The 15,618-nt window shown below is 43.0% G+C and overlaps 1 protein-coding gene across 7 annotated transcripts in view; it reads left to right on the top strand.

Moving 5' to 3' along the window:
* The window catches only part of Tiam1 (TIAM Rac1 associated GEF 1), a 360,672-nt gene extending 347,725 nt beyond the window's left edge, over positions 1-12,947 (top strand). For 6 of the 7 annotated variants that reach the window (XM_046439109.2, XM_058577281.1, XM_046439110.2 and 3 more), the window contains 5 exons: positions 1,205-1,263; positions 1,776-1,878; positions 4,569-4,656; positions 6,640-6,812; positions 10,517-12,947. In XM_046439109.2, the coding sequence (XP_046295065.1) occupies positions 1,205-1,263; positions 1,776-1,878; positions 4,569-4,656; positions 6,640-6,812; positions 10,517-10,986 (893 nt within the window). In that variant the 3' untranslated portion in view covers positions 10,987-12,947. Of the gene's footprint in view, positions 1-1,204; positions 1,264-1,775; positions 1,879-4,568; positions 4,657-6,639; positions 8,498-10,516 lie in introns of those variants that run through there. The other variant, XM_058577283.1, reaches the window with a different exon arrangement.
* Positions 12,948-15,618: the final 2,671 nt, after the last annotated feature.

Below are 15,618 nucleotides of genomic sequence, written 5' to 3'. Positions count from 1 at the left end.
CTTTGGGATGGTCTCCCAAGGCCAGGAAGCCTGGTGGCCCAAATGAGAATTCTCTGAATATTCATTTCCTTTTTATTCTGTGGCTGGGACACCAGGCTGTGCCTCCTGTTACAGCTTCATGACTAGATGGTTCCTGGGGGGTTAGAGAAGGAAGGGATAGAGAGGCTACCTTGGGATGTTGAGGGGTAACCACCACAAAACACCATAATTTGGGTAAACAGAACTTTATTCCTCACAGTCATAGAAACTAGACAGCCAAGATCCCACTCCCTCCGAGATGATGCCTTCTAGGTGGGTCTCCACGTGGCAGGGAAACCCAGGCATCTCTCCCAGTCCTATCCAAGAGGGCAGAATCCTCATGGCCTAATCATGTCCCAGAGGCCCTAGTCCAAAACCATCACATTGGTGATTAGTTTCAACATTCAGGGAGAAAACAGACATAGACCATAGCAGAGACCCTGACAGAGAATGGAGTGCGGGGTAGAATCGCCCTTCTCTTCTTCTGCCACCAACACTACCTCCCCCTCAGAGAGAGTCAGAATCACTGCATGTTAAATAAACATGTCTGGCATTGCTCAACGAATTTCCTGGAATATTATGCATAACTCTTGTCATATGTCCCCACCCCTGAAAGAACATAAGAACAAAACTATATATTCACTACTCCAAAGATTACTCAGATTCAGTGTGTTTGTAAGAAGTGGAATTGCAATTCTACTTCATAAACTAATTTCCTTTCTTTAGGTCAGAAAGATGAATTTTATTTCCTGAGTTATGAATCCTGGTGTGCGTGTGTGTTATTGACCTGATTTTCATAAATGTAAATTACCTTCAGCAAATAATAGAGACATTTGCATTATTTCTCCAACTACTTAGTACATTTTTGTTCAATATATACCAGCTTAAAGTTTTAACCTCTGAATAACATAACTAAAATAATGTTTTTCCTGAAAGTTTGGGGAAGCAGTGTCATTTCCATTGATTTAGACTTTCTCTGTTTATTTTGGACCTGGAAATTTTTGTCTAAACAGCCCTTTGACTTTCCTGAATGTGAATGGAGGGAAGGTAGGTGGGGTCAGTCACCTGGGCGCCCCCTGCCTTCCCCCCCAACCTGTGGTGTCCTTACCACATGTTATGGAAGTTAAGGGGGAAGCCCCATGCATTTCCTGCCATAACTGCCTTTGTATGTTTGTTTTTTTTCCAGTCTTCAAAACTGCTGTGGTCCTCGTGTATAAAGATGGTTCCAAACAGAAGAAGAAACTTGTAAGGCTTCTCACGTCACCCCACAGTTTGCAAGTTTCTCTCCTTCTGCTTCTCAGTTGTATCTGCCTAAGTCTATCCCTGTGTTGGCCAGAGCCGCCTTGAGTTGTTCTCTTTTGTGTGTGCTCCTGAGGACTCTGGTGGAGACCACCTGCCCATCTGCCTTCTTTCAGGCAGGCTCATGTTTAGAGCATGAGAATGAATGGCCGTTGCCGACCCCCATGGCCCAAAACCTTTCTGACACTATTTTTCCTTTCTCTGTTGCCTCTGCTCTTTTAAGATTCCTTTTTTACCCTTTTTACTGTTTCTCTCTCTTTCCTACATTGGATCAGCAAACCTATTTGCACACCCTGGGCATAGTTATCCGGCACCCCCTCACTTCCAGCATCATGAACAAAAGGTCGTGGGAGTGGAGTTCCTTTGGGCATGTGCTGCAGTTAACTGAGTAAGAAATGTAGGGACCTGATCCCGGGTAGATGCGCTTGTGCTCCACAGCTGCTCCTTCTCTGCTGCAGGTGGGATCTCACAGGCTGTCAATTTACGAAGAGTGGGACCCCTTCCGGTTTCGCCACATGATCCCCACTGAAGCTCTGCAGGTCCGCGCTCTGGCAAGTGCAGGTAACGTTGCCACGGGCTGGACTCGGATTTCTCGAGTGTGTGAGCTGTTTGTTTGTGTCCGTGCTCCTGGTCCAAGCACCCTGCCATCTTTTTGCTTCTCCCTTTTCCCTCGGTCCCTCCACTGCTTCTTACTTACTTGGCCAGTATTGAGTGAAAGAATGAATGAATGAACCGAGTAGATGAACGAACTGAGTGAAAAGATATGGAATGTCTTCAAAGTTGCTCCAAGGAATTGGGGTCATTCTGTGACGTGTGCTAATGATATGATAATGACCGACATCTCAGTAGCAACGGGCCTTGAACTTCTGGAAAGAGTTCTTGAGACCATGAGCAGACATAGCCCATGCAAATGACTTATTTGCCTTTTAACCAAGCAACCCAGAAAGACCACTGGAAGCATGAAAGAGCCATTGAACACTCATTTCTTTGCCTGGAGTATGACACATCTCAGTCTTTGGTACTAGTGTGAAGGCTTTTGAAATGTTGGCTCTTTTTCTGTCATCCAAATTGTAGTGAAGTAAGTTGTTGGGTAGCAACCAGCATGCTTGATGATATGGTTCAATGATGCTTTAAACACATGGGAAGTACATGTCAGCAGGTTATCAACTAAGAAAGTCAATACTCCAGTCACTCAGCTGGGCTTCATTTGAGGCCAAGTTCTGGAAGGGGAAATTAATAATGGCTCCCCCAGGCACATCCTGGAAAGAGCATCTTTGGGAATCACATAGAAATATTGGCCACACCTATTCCTTCTCCCACCTGGACAGCAGGTATTGTTTCAGGTAGTAAAGTAAGGCCCCAGGAGGGACTCTTATTACTATATCTTGATTCTGTCATCAAATGTGACCTTGGTTCTTACTGTCTGATTTGTGTGGCTCAGACTCTCCTTGTCTCCACTTGCTGGCTCCATAAGCAATAAAGCTGAGTCTCATTCTCACAAAACCAACTACTTTGATATCCCAAGGAGAGCACTCTTGCAATATTTGATGCATTTCAATTATTCCCCCAAATTAAAGTACATATACCTTCCTTTACAGTTGTCCTTTGTGGTAGGAAAGCACAAATGCAAAAACAATATATGTGAAATATATGTGGGATAATTATCCACCTTAGGAAGGTTTCTGTCTATGCTTCCAGCAGTGATTTACCATGAGGCATTTTACTTATAATTGACTTGTAAAGTCAATTTGCAGGAATTTGCAGAAACTCATAGAACATGGGTCTACAAGCATTTTGAGGTTTAGAAACTTACACACTAGCATTGTCCTCTTTAGAATCTTTGCTTCTAAATTAGTTCATGTTTCCTTGCACTAGGTTTATAAATGGGAAGTTATTCCTCCAGCTAGCTGCAGGCGTCTTTGCCAAGAATTCTGCCTTCATTAAGGACTAAACACACAAAGACTTTACATTTTCAAAACAAAGCTATCTTTGTGATATGACATTTCATTCTCACCCTCTATTTTTCATTCAGATTCTTTACAACCATCAAGACAGAAACACATTTTAATTGTTGGAAAGACTACTCAACATGTTCCTCATTATGAAGTAAATGCCAGTGGATCTGAGAGTCAGAATGTGGATTTTCTAGATTTTAATCTTAGTTGAAGAATATTTGTAACACTTGGTGCAGTTGGATTCTGGTTGGAGTTAAATAATGTAGGCACAGTGAGGGTTTGTGACCAAGGTTCTGTACCATTGGATTAGAGCGGGACCTCACAGTGGGCTGCTTCTCTGTCTAAAGCACATAGTTCCTTTCACAAACACTTTATTCATGACTTAACATGATGGTGTTGGCGTTGCAAAGCATGGAAATTACAGTTAGCCATCTGTATTCCAGGGGCTCTGTCCGTGCTCATAAATTTAGCCAACTGTGGATAGAAAAAATTGGGAAAAAGAAAACATACACAGCCTTATTTTTCTTATTATTATTCCCTAAACAATATAGTATTACATGATATTTATATCGTATTAGGTATTGTAAATTACCTGGAGATGATTTAAAGTACACAGAGTCTATGCACAGGTTATATGGAAATACTAGGACATTTTAGGTAAGGGATTTCAGCATCCTCAGATTCTAATATCCATGAGAGTCCTGAAATCACCCCCTTGGGAATTGAGGGTGACTATATTTGAAAACATAGCTATTCCTCATCTTTGTAGTGTGCCATTTTTTGCTTCACTGAGAGAGGGCACTGTGGGAAAGTTGGGAAGAGAAGTTCCATTAGGTTTCCAGGGCAGCTCACAAGGTCAGGCCTGGTCACTTAGCGGGAGGGCTCCCCCAGCAGCCAGCAGTGGCCTGACACCTCTTGTCATTGGCCTGATGAAAATGTGCACTGTTATCCTGGGTGCTGTGTAGTCCAACTGTTGCCAAAAGAACTAATCACTTAATTGAAATAATTTTAGCTGCACAGTTGAAAGACTGAATTCCTCAATCAATATGATTTCTGAAGGGCCTTTTAGACCTGCTAGAAGGAGATTTTTGCAACTCTTTGCAAGAGTTTTTTTCTTAGTGCATATTAATTTTTTGATCTCTCCCTTTAGATCCTAGGAAGGGAGTGAAGACTCTTCGTTCTTGTGCTGCTCTGCAATACTTGGTCATATACCACAGTTCGAAGAATGTTTCTATAAACATGTAAATAAGTCAATTTGAAACGTACCCTAACATGTCCTTGTTTTAACTTACCTAGATGCAGAAGCAAATGCCGTGTGTGAAATTGTCCATGTGAAATCGGAATCTGAAGGGAGGCCAGAGAGGGTCTTCCACCTGTGCTGCAGGTAAGCCCGAGAGTCCAGGCCACAGCACCCACCATCCAGCCTTTGGTGTTCGATACACAGCCTGCACCTGCCCTCTCCATGTGCATTTTTAGTGTTTTTTATTTGTTTTAATTTGAGAAATTAACCTTTTTCAAATAACAGTAATTGGATAAATTGAAGGTATTAGAATATAGACAATAATCTGGTTAGTTTAGTATCTATCTAAAAGCATATAGGAATTTTCATATACAGTCAACATTCCAGAGACGGCTTTCTTTCTGTGCTTACCTTGTATAAAACAGGAGGACAGGGTGGTGCTATGTTGTCGTGTTTGAGCACGTTGTTTACACTGTAAAACCTCTGAGGTGCAACTGATGGGCAGTCTGCTGGGAGGAGGGTAGTGACGTGAAGCCACTACCATCAGGATTCCTGATGAGTTTTTTAATATCTTTATTTTGTTTATTTATTTTTATGTGGTGCCGAGGATCAAACCCAGTGCCTCACATGTTAGAGGCAAGCGCTCTGCTACTGAGCCCCAACGCCAGCCCTCCTGATGATTTTGAACAGCCTCAACATAGGGAGGCTGGCCACTCTTGATTACCTACAGATCTTGAGTGGACACTAAACTTACAATGTGGGCTTCTTGTTCTTCTTCTATCACCTTTATGAGAATTTGAGATCTCCCATGTGTAGCCAATTCTGTTTTATTTTTTCCCCTAGAAATATTAAGATAGGGGTTGGGGTTGTGGCTCAGTGGTAGAGCACTTGCCTGGCCTGGTAAGGCACTGGGTTCAATCCTCAGCACTGCAAAAAAATAAATTTTAAAAAAAGAGAGAAATATTAAAATAGTTAGTCTCAACAGACTGCATCGTACTGGCTTTAAATATGATCCACAGTTAATCCTTCTTTAGTTTACTCATAGGCACTCATTAGTTTCCTCAATAGTTATCCAGTACTTTACACAGAGAGAGTGGTAGTATGCTGTGAGTTACTCATAAAAAACAATATGATCAATACTATCATGATTATTAATGGTATTTTATAATGCTGTTGCTAGTATAATAAGAAGGTGCATTTGCCAAACACAGATGATACTAACCGTTGTCATTCATTATTTCATTTCATTATTAAAGGGGGCTAAGGCTCATAGGGGGCTTTTTGACCAGTGGGTTATAGAAAACAAACACTGGATTCAACTTAGGTGAACTTAGCTTTAAATCCCATATTTTGTGTGGCTACATCCCCTCTCTCTGTTGAGTGACAAGTGTCAACAAACGACAGAAACCTAGGAAGCTGTCAGGAGTAAAAGGAAAAATTTTTTGAAACATTGCACATGTGTTTTGAACATTGCCTTACCCTCTGCAGAGGCTGTTCCTTTTGAGATTTTGCTGGTAAAGTACCTGGGGCTCAGCAATCCTGTCTAGAGCTGCCATGTGTGTTGTCGATAGGGAATACCAGCTGAAGCTTACCTGGGTAAAAATACTGTGAACTAGCAAAGAAGAGCTCACACCTAGGAGGCACATTTTTCCCCAGGAAAATTAGGACCGGGGATGATTTGACAGTTTTTAACAATGTAGCCTTCATTCTTCACCTGCTGAAATAGATGGTGGGAGGAGCTGCCATTTAATAGCAGGGACACAAGAAGAAGCTAAGCGCATTGGGATATCTGTCTGCAGAGATGCAAGAGCCTGGGGCTCAATTTTCCTCAAAAAACGTTTTAGAAAGTAAGGCTGCCTTAAGTGCCAAGGCAGAATTTGGCACCTTCCTGCTACAAAATCCATTGATCTGTTGGTTAATGGGATTCTCTATCCCAAATTGGCTGCAGAAGATGAATCACAAAGCAGAAAGGGAGAAGAGAACAGCTCGTGCAGAGGAATTGGAGCCATACCCCCAGTCTTTACCCTTTGGCCCCCAGGGATATTTGTCTGGCTGCACCTGATAGCATGAGTACCCTCTCTGTGTTAAGGGCTATTTCTCTAACCCATGTAAACCTTCTTTTCTTAGCTCCCCAGAGAGCCGAAAGGATTTCCTGAAGGCTGTGCATTCGATCCTGCGAGATAAGCACAGAAGACAGCTCCTCAAAACTGAAAGCCTTCCCTCATCCCAGCAGTATGTCCCTTTTGGAGGAAAAAGATTATGTGCGCTGAAAGGTGCCAGGCCAGCCATGAGCAGGGCAGGTACTGTGGGGATTCAGACGTACAAGATCCCCGTCACCCCCACTCCGCTCTAGAACTCCAGAGAGAGCTTGACTTCATGTTTTGCAAGAGTGAGATGTGGCCCTGGGGGGCTTACGTAGGAGTACCTTTCTTCCCTGGTATGAGGGTCCCTGCCTTTCCCATCATCCCGGGGCTCCCTGGGACTCTGCCCTTCACTTTCCCTTCCTTCCACCTACCCTTTGCTGCCCCTCCTGTTGGCTGTGAGCTCCCTGTCTTCTGCCAAGCAGCAAGCCAGCGCATCCTCCCTCTGGAGTGGCCCTCTTAGCCTGCTTGTGGGGTGAGAGTTGCTGCTTTGCATGACGCTCAGCTTGGTTGAGCAAAAGCAAACGCATCGTGTCAGCAAAGTCACAGCCCACCGTCCTGAGAAGGTGGTGGCTTTGTTATCTGGCAGCACAGCAGTGAGGATTCTGGTTGGACAGACCAGATGACACATCAGATTTTGACCCTGCCTTGTGCCTGCCACTTTATTTTTATTCTCAGTGTTAGTTAGGGGACATTTTAAGCCACTCCTGGAAAAGAGGAATCTAAGATGCAAATGGTCCCAAATAGGTATTCCTGTGGGACTTATCCCATCAATCTGGAGCAGGGAGGAAGGAAGATCAATATCACTATCTATAAATGGCAGTAGAACATATCTAGGAAGAAAGGTATTATCACAGCACTACGAGGTACTAAATGACATCAAGATCTTAACATTTTAATCACTCCTTTCTAAGAGGCAGGCCAGAATTCTGCAGGGATTCCAGTTAAAGAGGCTTCCTTTGCATTTGCCAAAATAGTTTCTAACTTTTGTCCCAATTCCCTTTACACTGGTTCTCAGTGGGTTCAAGAGGTGTGGACAGAACTGTGAATGGTTGAAGGGTTTTCATAGACACATCCTATCTAAGTTGACATGGGCTATTACATTCTTTAAGCACCGTAAGTAGGGGTTAGGGTTATCTTAGATTTATTCTCCAACCAGTTGGAAATCTAGTTAAGCTAACACCCAACACTTTATGGGGTTCTCCAAGGTATCCTAAGAGTCACAAATGCACCCACATCCACAGTTTCTCATGGGGTTCCCATGTGAAGACAGTTCATCCACCCTTTATAGCTCACTGGAGGGAATTCTGTCTTGGAATAATCTCATCTGCTTCTCTTATTACTGGGGAATGTTTAATTGAGAACATTCCTATTCTCAGGGAACCCGCCCATCAGTGGCCAGGATTCATTTCTTAATGAACCAAAATTCAGAGCTGCTTCTGCTTTGAACCCATCAGGTTTAGTCTTTAGGATCTGCAGAAATGTTCCTGCAGAGATCATTTTGGAAAGAAAAGCAAAACAACCTGCAACCTAAATCATCATCATCATGAATCCCCAGGGAAACCCTTGATGTCACAACCTGTTGGATTTGGATGATTGAAAGATGTTCCTGCCTCATGGCTCATTTTTGGCCAAATGAAGTCTTGATCACTCTGCTTCCAAGGCAGCTATGATTAGAATGTTCATGTTTGATGATTTAAAAAAATGGTACTTGAGTGGATCAGCCCTCAGCACTTGCTTAGCAATGAACACTGGAAATATCCAAATCCAAGATTGTCTTCCTGAAAGACTGGGAAGAACCCACTAATATTAACTGGGTTATTAAATATCCTTTTAATAAAGGATCTGTACTCATGCTTCATTCTCCATTGTCATGAATACCCAGGTAGTTTATTTCTACCTCTGTTCTGTTTGATAATATAGTAAAGAAACATATCCTGCCTCCATATTTGTTTGAAAAGTACTATACTTCTGCCAGTGATCCATTTAAAAAAAAATATATATATATATATATATATATATATATATATATATATACACACACACACACACATATATACATATATAATATATATTATATATATATGCCATTTACTTATAAATTTTTGGACTTAAAAAGCAACTGAAAGAGTTTATACCTACCATTCATATTCTAAGACCAATATTTTCCTATATTTTCATTATCACTTATCTGTCATTCATCAATTCTTCTTATTTTTGACACATCTCAAAGATACGGATATTACCACACTTCACCCCTCTGTACTTTAACATGCATATCGTTCACAGATACTTCCAGTAGCCTGATTTTGAATTTGGATAATTCTAATGAAGTGGTTAGAGAGAGCCAAGGTCTGCTGTGGTGAGGTTAAAATAAAATTGGACAGGGATTTATGCTTCTTCCCAATGAAGTAGAGTAGGTTTTGTCTTTCAGTTATTTATTTATTTTTCTTTCCTTTTGCCATTTTGCCTGGAAATGGTTTTCATCCCCCTCTCTGAGCGAGAGCTGTGCCCATTGAGATGACAGTACTCAGAATGGTGGTGGGCACACAGGTCTCAGACAGAGGATGGCTTGTCCAATGGCTTAGGCCAATGTCGAGCTCTTCAGCCTTGTACCTGCTGTATTTGAAGTCAAGACAGCATTTTGCAGTAAACGAAAACAGGCAGCCTCCTTCTGGCAGAATCTAACAATGATGGCTTTTAGGACTTCAGTTTCTGTAAAGCATCCCCTGACTGCTGCATAGGCTCTTCCCTGCCGCAGGAAAGCCCACGATGCATTTCACCTTTTTGTGTTTAATGCAGCAGCCACTTTACTCTCGAGGGAGAAATGGCAGCATTTCCAAGTGAGCCAGAGTGTGAGTGTGTGAGAGAGAGAGAGTGTGTGTGTGTGTGTGTGTGTGTGTGTGTAAGAGAGAGAGTTTGCTTGCTTGGTTGGGTGGCATCCCTTGTTTGCTTGTTTTTAGTAATTCTAACTTCCTAGAAGGCAGTAGGGTAAAAGAATGAATTAAAAGCTGAGTTTTTCTTACTTTTACTCACTTTATACAGCACTTTGTTGCTCAGCTGCCTAACTGTTTCTTGTTCCACTCAGGCACTGGCTTCTTAATTGCATTGTGGTAGAATGATTCACAAAATGCAGTTAGGAGGGACTGAGGCTCTCATTTGCTTAGCCTCACAGTTTGTGTGGGACTTTGTCTCAAAGGGGACAGGAGACTAATAGACATTTCCATATATATCTGAGAGCTACTTTATTTGTATTTTTTTTCCACGTACTCCTTCAGAAGGGGGTGGCAACCTTAATCAGCACGTACTCAAAAAAAGTTAAGTTCAGGTTCCCAGAAAGCACCAGTGCTTCTGCCTCCTTGGTGCATCATGGTAGTATCTCCAAAGACAGCATCCCCCTCACTTACTGAAGAATAGCTGTTCTAGCCAAGTGACCCTGGGACAGCCCTGAGGGATCTTCCCCATTCTGTGCTATAAGATGTCATCGGGTTGAGACATCACTCACTGATCCCAAGATTAGAGGTGCACTTGAGAGCTACAGAGTCTGTGTTACCTGTCTCCCAGATGCACAGGCTAGAGTAATAGGTCATTTTAAAGGGTGTTGAGTTCTCCTTCTCCATAGCCTACACCCTCTCCTGTGTCCTGCCTACTCCCTTGGGTGAGTTGCTACAACACCCTCTTAGGTCCAGACATCTGAGCAAGATGGATGGTGACCTCTAGCCTCCAAACCCTGAGCCCCAGAGACTGTCAAGGTGCTAAGTGCATATCACCTCATTGTTGTGTTCCTTTCCTTTGCTTTCTGGATTTCCATCTCATGGTGAAGCGTGTGGGGTTTATTTTTGTGTTTTTGTGTGTGTGCGCAGTGTCCGCCCCAAGCAAGTCTCTTGGGAGGAGGAGGCGGCGACTGGCCCGCAACAGGTTTACCATTGATTCTGATGCCGTCTCCGCCAGCAGCCCGGAGAAAGAGTCCCAGCAGCCCCCCGGTGGCGGGGACACTGACCGATGGGTAGAGGAACAGTTTGATCTTGCTCAATATGAGGAGCAAGATGACATCAAGGAGACAGACATCCTCAGTGACGATGACGAGTTCTGCGAGTCCGTGAAGGGCACCGCAGTGGACAGAGACCTGCAGGAGCAGCTTCAGGCTGCCTCCATCAGTCAGCGAGAAAGAGGCCGGAGAACTCTGGATAGTCACGCGTCCCGCATGACCCAGCTCAGGAAGCAGACCGCCCTGTCGGGCATCAACGGAGGTCTGGAGAGCACCAGTGAGGAAGTCATTTGGGTCAGGCGTGAAGACTTTGCCCCCTCCAGGAAACTCAACACTGAGATCTGACTGTGTCGTGTCCCCCAGAGGATTTGTGTACATACTTCTCCCACCGCCCCACTCTGCCCGCCCTCCTGTCCCATCCTCGAGAATGTCCCCTTAGGTCGCACTCTTGCACACACGGTTCCGGCAGCTGACTCGGTTCTGAAGCCATGTAGCCACCCGCCTTCGTCATTCTTAACAACATCAGAAAGAATTGTTCAAGCTGGAGTCCTGTCCTCTGTATATCATCAAGGGCTTTTATTTATTCCCAATTAATCAGGGCCTGCAGAATCAGAAGAAATAATCTATAGCACTGGAAAGCAGATCCCCCCGCCCCCAGCAGCTAGGACAGATTGATTTAAGGGATAGCACACACAAAGAGATGACACACCCCGTCCTGTCTGAAGCCAGTGTCCTAGCTGGGGAAACCACTTTCGAACACACAACGGAACAAGACGAAGTATCTGTACAGCTTGCAGGATTCGCCCTCCCTCTCTCTTCTGTGTCTGAGGGTATCAGTGTACTTTAAGAATGTGTGAGGAGAGGGTGGTCTCATTTATGTCTTGATGAGCCTTTTATTTTTTTCTCCTGTTTTGAACTATGGCTGGTCTGACTCTACGTCGGTGTTTGGAAGCTCTAGTTTTGCATAGAATTATAAAGATGCCAAACTCTTGTAAAAGAGATCCAAATTTATCACTTGAGAGAAAAAAGAAGAAAAACTATTTTTTTGTATTTAACCTGTGATGCAGGGGCACAAAGAGATGAGAATTTTACAGTGTTAGATGTAACTCTGAGTCTAGAAATGAGCATATAACCTTTTGCAGAGAGTGAGGCATGGTGACTTTATATTTATACACGAAAAGCCAAGAAGAAGCTCATGGTAAGGATAAATGTTGCTTTTTTAAGAAGCTTTTTTTTTTTTTTTTTTAATGTTTGAGTCTATATTTGAGATGGGAGTTTGGCTGGGTGACACAAGACAGGGAATGGGCTGTGTGTGCGTCTGTAGCACATGGCAGGGGAGGGAGCCTCCTTCGCGTGGGGTTGCCATGGTGATCATTGATTGGTTTTTCCCATCAAAACTGCATCTTCATCGTAGATGACCCACCCCTTCCCTGACAGCCCATAACCAAACCTCTGAACCAAACAACCTCTTCAAAAACATCTCTTGCATTTAACACGTTCTTCATGCCAACAAAACAGGGTAAACATGCTGATAAAGCTAACATTCTAAACAGATATCCAAATAGAAGAACAAAAACAAGTTTTAGCACTTTCAAATTTTTTTTAAAAAAAAGGTTTATAGCTTTTTTTTTTTTTTCCTTCTTCCCATTTCACAATGTCCACTTCCTAAGAAGGGTTTAAATAATATGAAAACTTTCTTTTTGGGGAAAAAAAATATCTATTTGGTGTTTGACACATCAGTAGGTACTTTAAAGACCTGAATTTTATAGTAGTTTTAGGAATTATATTTTATAAGAATCAGTTATGACTTTATATTTCCAGACAATAGAGAGTTCAGAACATCTTGCTCCGTGCCCCTGCTTGCTTTTCCCTCTCTCCCATCCTACGTCCCTCCCCCTTTCGGGTTTCCAGGGCTCTGAGCTTGATCTTTTGAAAATTTTATTCTATTAAATTTTTGCTATATCTTCTGGTTTTCTTAAAAAGCTTTAGAATGGTTTCTATGCCCTTTGTATCACCGCATTGTTCCATATCATCTCGGGTTCGATTGTGTCTGGATGGAAAACTGAAGCAGAGGCGTCGAATAGTTGAATTTACTGGTCCCCCTGCAGCGCGTCCATGGAAAATACTGGAGAGTCTGGTGCTTAGAGAGGGTGCCATTGTCTCTTGTACATAAGGTCATGACGTGTCGATGTCAAAAGTTCTTATATATTTCTTTTATAAGCTGAAAGAAGGTCTATTTTTATGTTTTTAGGTCTATGAATGGAACGTTGTAAATGCCTGTCAAACAATAAAAATATTGAAAAGTACCAGTGTGGTCCTGTGCCTTTTGGGGGCTTGAAGATGAGTAGAAATAGGACTAGAAAGAGTCCCTGGGGGAAAAAAATTCTGGGAATATCTATATTAATAAAGTCCCTCTTATGATCATCAAGGGAAGCTGTTTTGGTAAGGCTTGAAGTTCTAACCAAAACAGAAAAGAAATTTTTAAAAAGAGGGAAAAAGCCCTATAGTTCCTTGACATCTTGGTCTAAAAGCTTGGAGAATAGGAAATACCAAAAATATACATCTATTACCCATAGTGGGATGACAGTCATCCTTCAGTATCTGCAGAGTGATTGGTTCCAGGACTCTTGTGGGTACCTAAATTCAGGGATCTTCATGTAAATAGAATAGTATTTACATATAACCTAGCCAAGTCCTTTTGTATACTTTATATCGTCTCTGGATTACTTATAATACCTAATACAATGTAAATGCTATGCAGATAGTTGTTTATACTATAATGTTTAGGGAATAATGACAAGAAAAAAGTCTACATCTTCAGTAGAGTTTTTTTAAGAAGCAGTTGGTGTTTGGTAGAACTGATTTGTTTTCCAGGTCTCCTGCCCCCATCCTGGGGGGAGCAGGTGGAGGGGTGCATGGGGAAGTGTTGGGGTCGTGTGCAGAACTCAGGACTGGATGAGGGAACTCGTGGGTCATTCCACAGTTTGTCACTGGTGGCCTGCTGCCTGGATTTTTCATAGAATCACACACACACACACACACACACACACACACACAATGTTAAATATGATTTGGCCAGCTTTCTCTTCCTGTCAGAGTCCCCTGACCTTTCTCTGGAATCCCTTATAAACCTTACCCAGTCCGAGGTATCCACCACACCTGCCCTCCAGGTAAAAAGGTTTTCTCCTTCCTATGTAAGGTGATCTAGAACAGTCCTTCCTGACCCTGCCGAGCTCTGCTCTGTGGCTCCTTGCTGTTCCTGTGGAGGTCTGTGGACCACAGCATCAACCCCCCAGAGCTTGTGAGAACAGCAGAAAATGGGCCTTCAGCACAGATGTGAAATCAAACCAGATTTTTAAAAAGAAATTATTTGTTTTAATTAGTTACATATGACAGTAGAATACACTTATATACTTTGATCTATCATACATAGATGGGATATAATTTCTCATTTTTCTGAGTGTACATATTGTAGAATCATATTGGTCATACAGTCACATATATACATAAAGTAATAATGTCTGTTCTGTTCTAAGAAAATCACTGGATAGTTCAGAGGCATGTTCATTTGAGAAACATCAGTTTGATGGCCTCTCCGTGTTTTGACATTAAACAGTGATTTAGAGCCACGACACTTTCATAGGCACCATGCATCAATACATTCATTTGAAGATACAGAAAGATTTCTTTCCATCCTCCTTGGGACTGACTGAAGCCACTTTAACAAGTCATCCCAACAGTTTGTCCTCCGGTGTTAGTGATATTTAGCGGCTTGGGCTGCATTCCCGACTAGCCCTGTGCAGAGAAAGTGAGTGCTCAAAGTCAGGTACAGAAGGAACAATCCCAGGGCCTTTCCCCCTCTAACAATTTCTTTTTCAGTCACATATCCCACCTGCCTGGCAGAAACCATCCTCACTGCCCCTGACTCTCCCTGGCTGTCAGGGTTTGGGGCATTGGGTAAGGTCCTTGCCTCCAGTCTTGGTGTCCATTTGTCTGCAAAGGCTACTGTATCGATGGCCAATGCTCCTGTGCTCAGGGTCCCTCTTTGGAGGTGGGCTCTCCAGTGTTTCCAGTTGCCCAACTCCGAGCTGCGCCCCCTAGTTATCTCTGTACTCAAGTCCTCAGTGTTTTGTCTGCTTCCTGTGCTGTTGCTCAAGTTCTGGCCCCTTTAGTCTCTCAGCCCTCTCCGGCCCCTACCCCCAGCCAGTGGATGTGCCCTTTCTGTGCAGGGTGGATATGGGGAAGGAGGGGGAAGAACAGTGGAAAAAAGCCTTCTTCACCTGTAACCGACTTTTTATCCCTCCCAGGGCTTTACAGCAATTTCCAGTTTTTGGCATGTGCCTCTTCCAGGATATCACAGTTGCCTTCAAAGAAGGGGGGATATTGAGCAGGTGAAGGGAAGGAAAAGTGAAAATACAGGGAGAAAAATCAATACTCAAAATATTTAGCTACTTACATGCAAAATGTATGAGGCCAGGATGGCAGCATTGCCTACCCCAGAGGCTTCTCTAAAGTGAGTGGATGTTTGAAGAAAGGAGAAGGAGCATGAAGCCTCTTTGGCATAAGGTGGGGATACATCCTGGTTAATCCGTGCTAAGTTGAAAATATCCTAAGTCAAAACTCCATTGAATTCACTCATCTTTCCAGACACCCCAGCTCAGCATCAGGGCACACTGGTGTGGCTCATTCACCCTTCGAGCCGGCACCGTGGTCACTGCTGCCACCTGGCATCTTGAGAGTGTCACACCACATACAGCTAGACTGTGAAAAGAGCAAAATTCAAACTGCAAAGGTATGGTTCCTACTGTATACGTATCATCTTCACACAATCTTAAAGTAAAAAAATGTAAGTCGAACCATCAGTGTATCAAGTGCTATCTATATTCAAAATATAAATCATGACTGTTTAGGGCTGCTTCAAACACAGTAGGAGCTGTTGACTTGTTACTGTCTTCTGTTAATCAAGTAGTGATAGAA

Source organism: Marmota monax, unplaced genomic scaffold (assembly GCF_021218885.2).
Source record: "Marmota monax isolate L192 unplaced genomic scaffold, Marmota_monax_Labrador192_F-V1.1 WCK01_AAM20220418_F8-fsc00125, whole genome shotgun sequence".
Taxonomy (NCBI): Eukaryota; Metazoa; Chordata; class Mammalia; order Rodentia; family Sciuridae; genus Marmota; species Marmota monax.
Note: the sequence above shows the minus strand (reverse complement) of the source record. Positions and strands in the feature narration are given on the sequence as shown.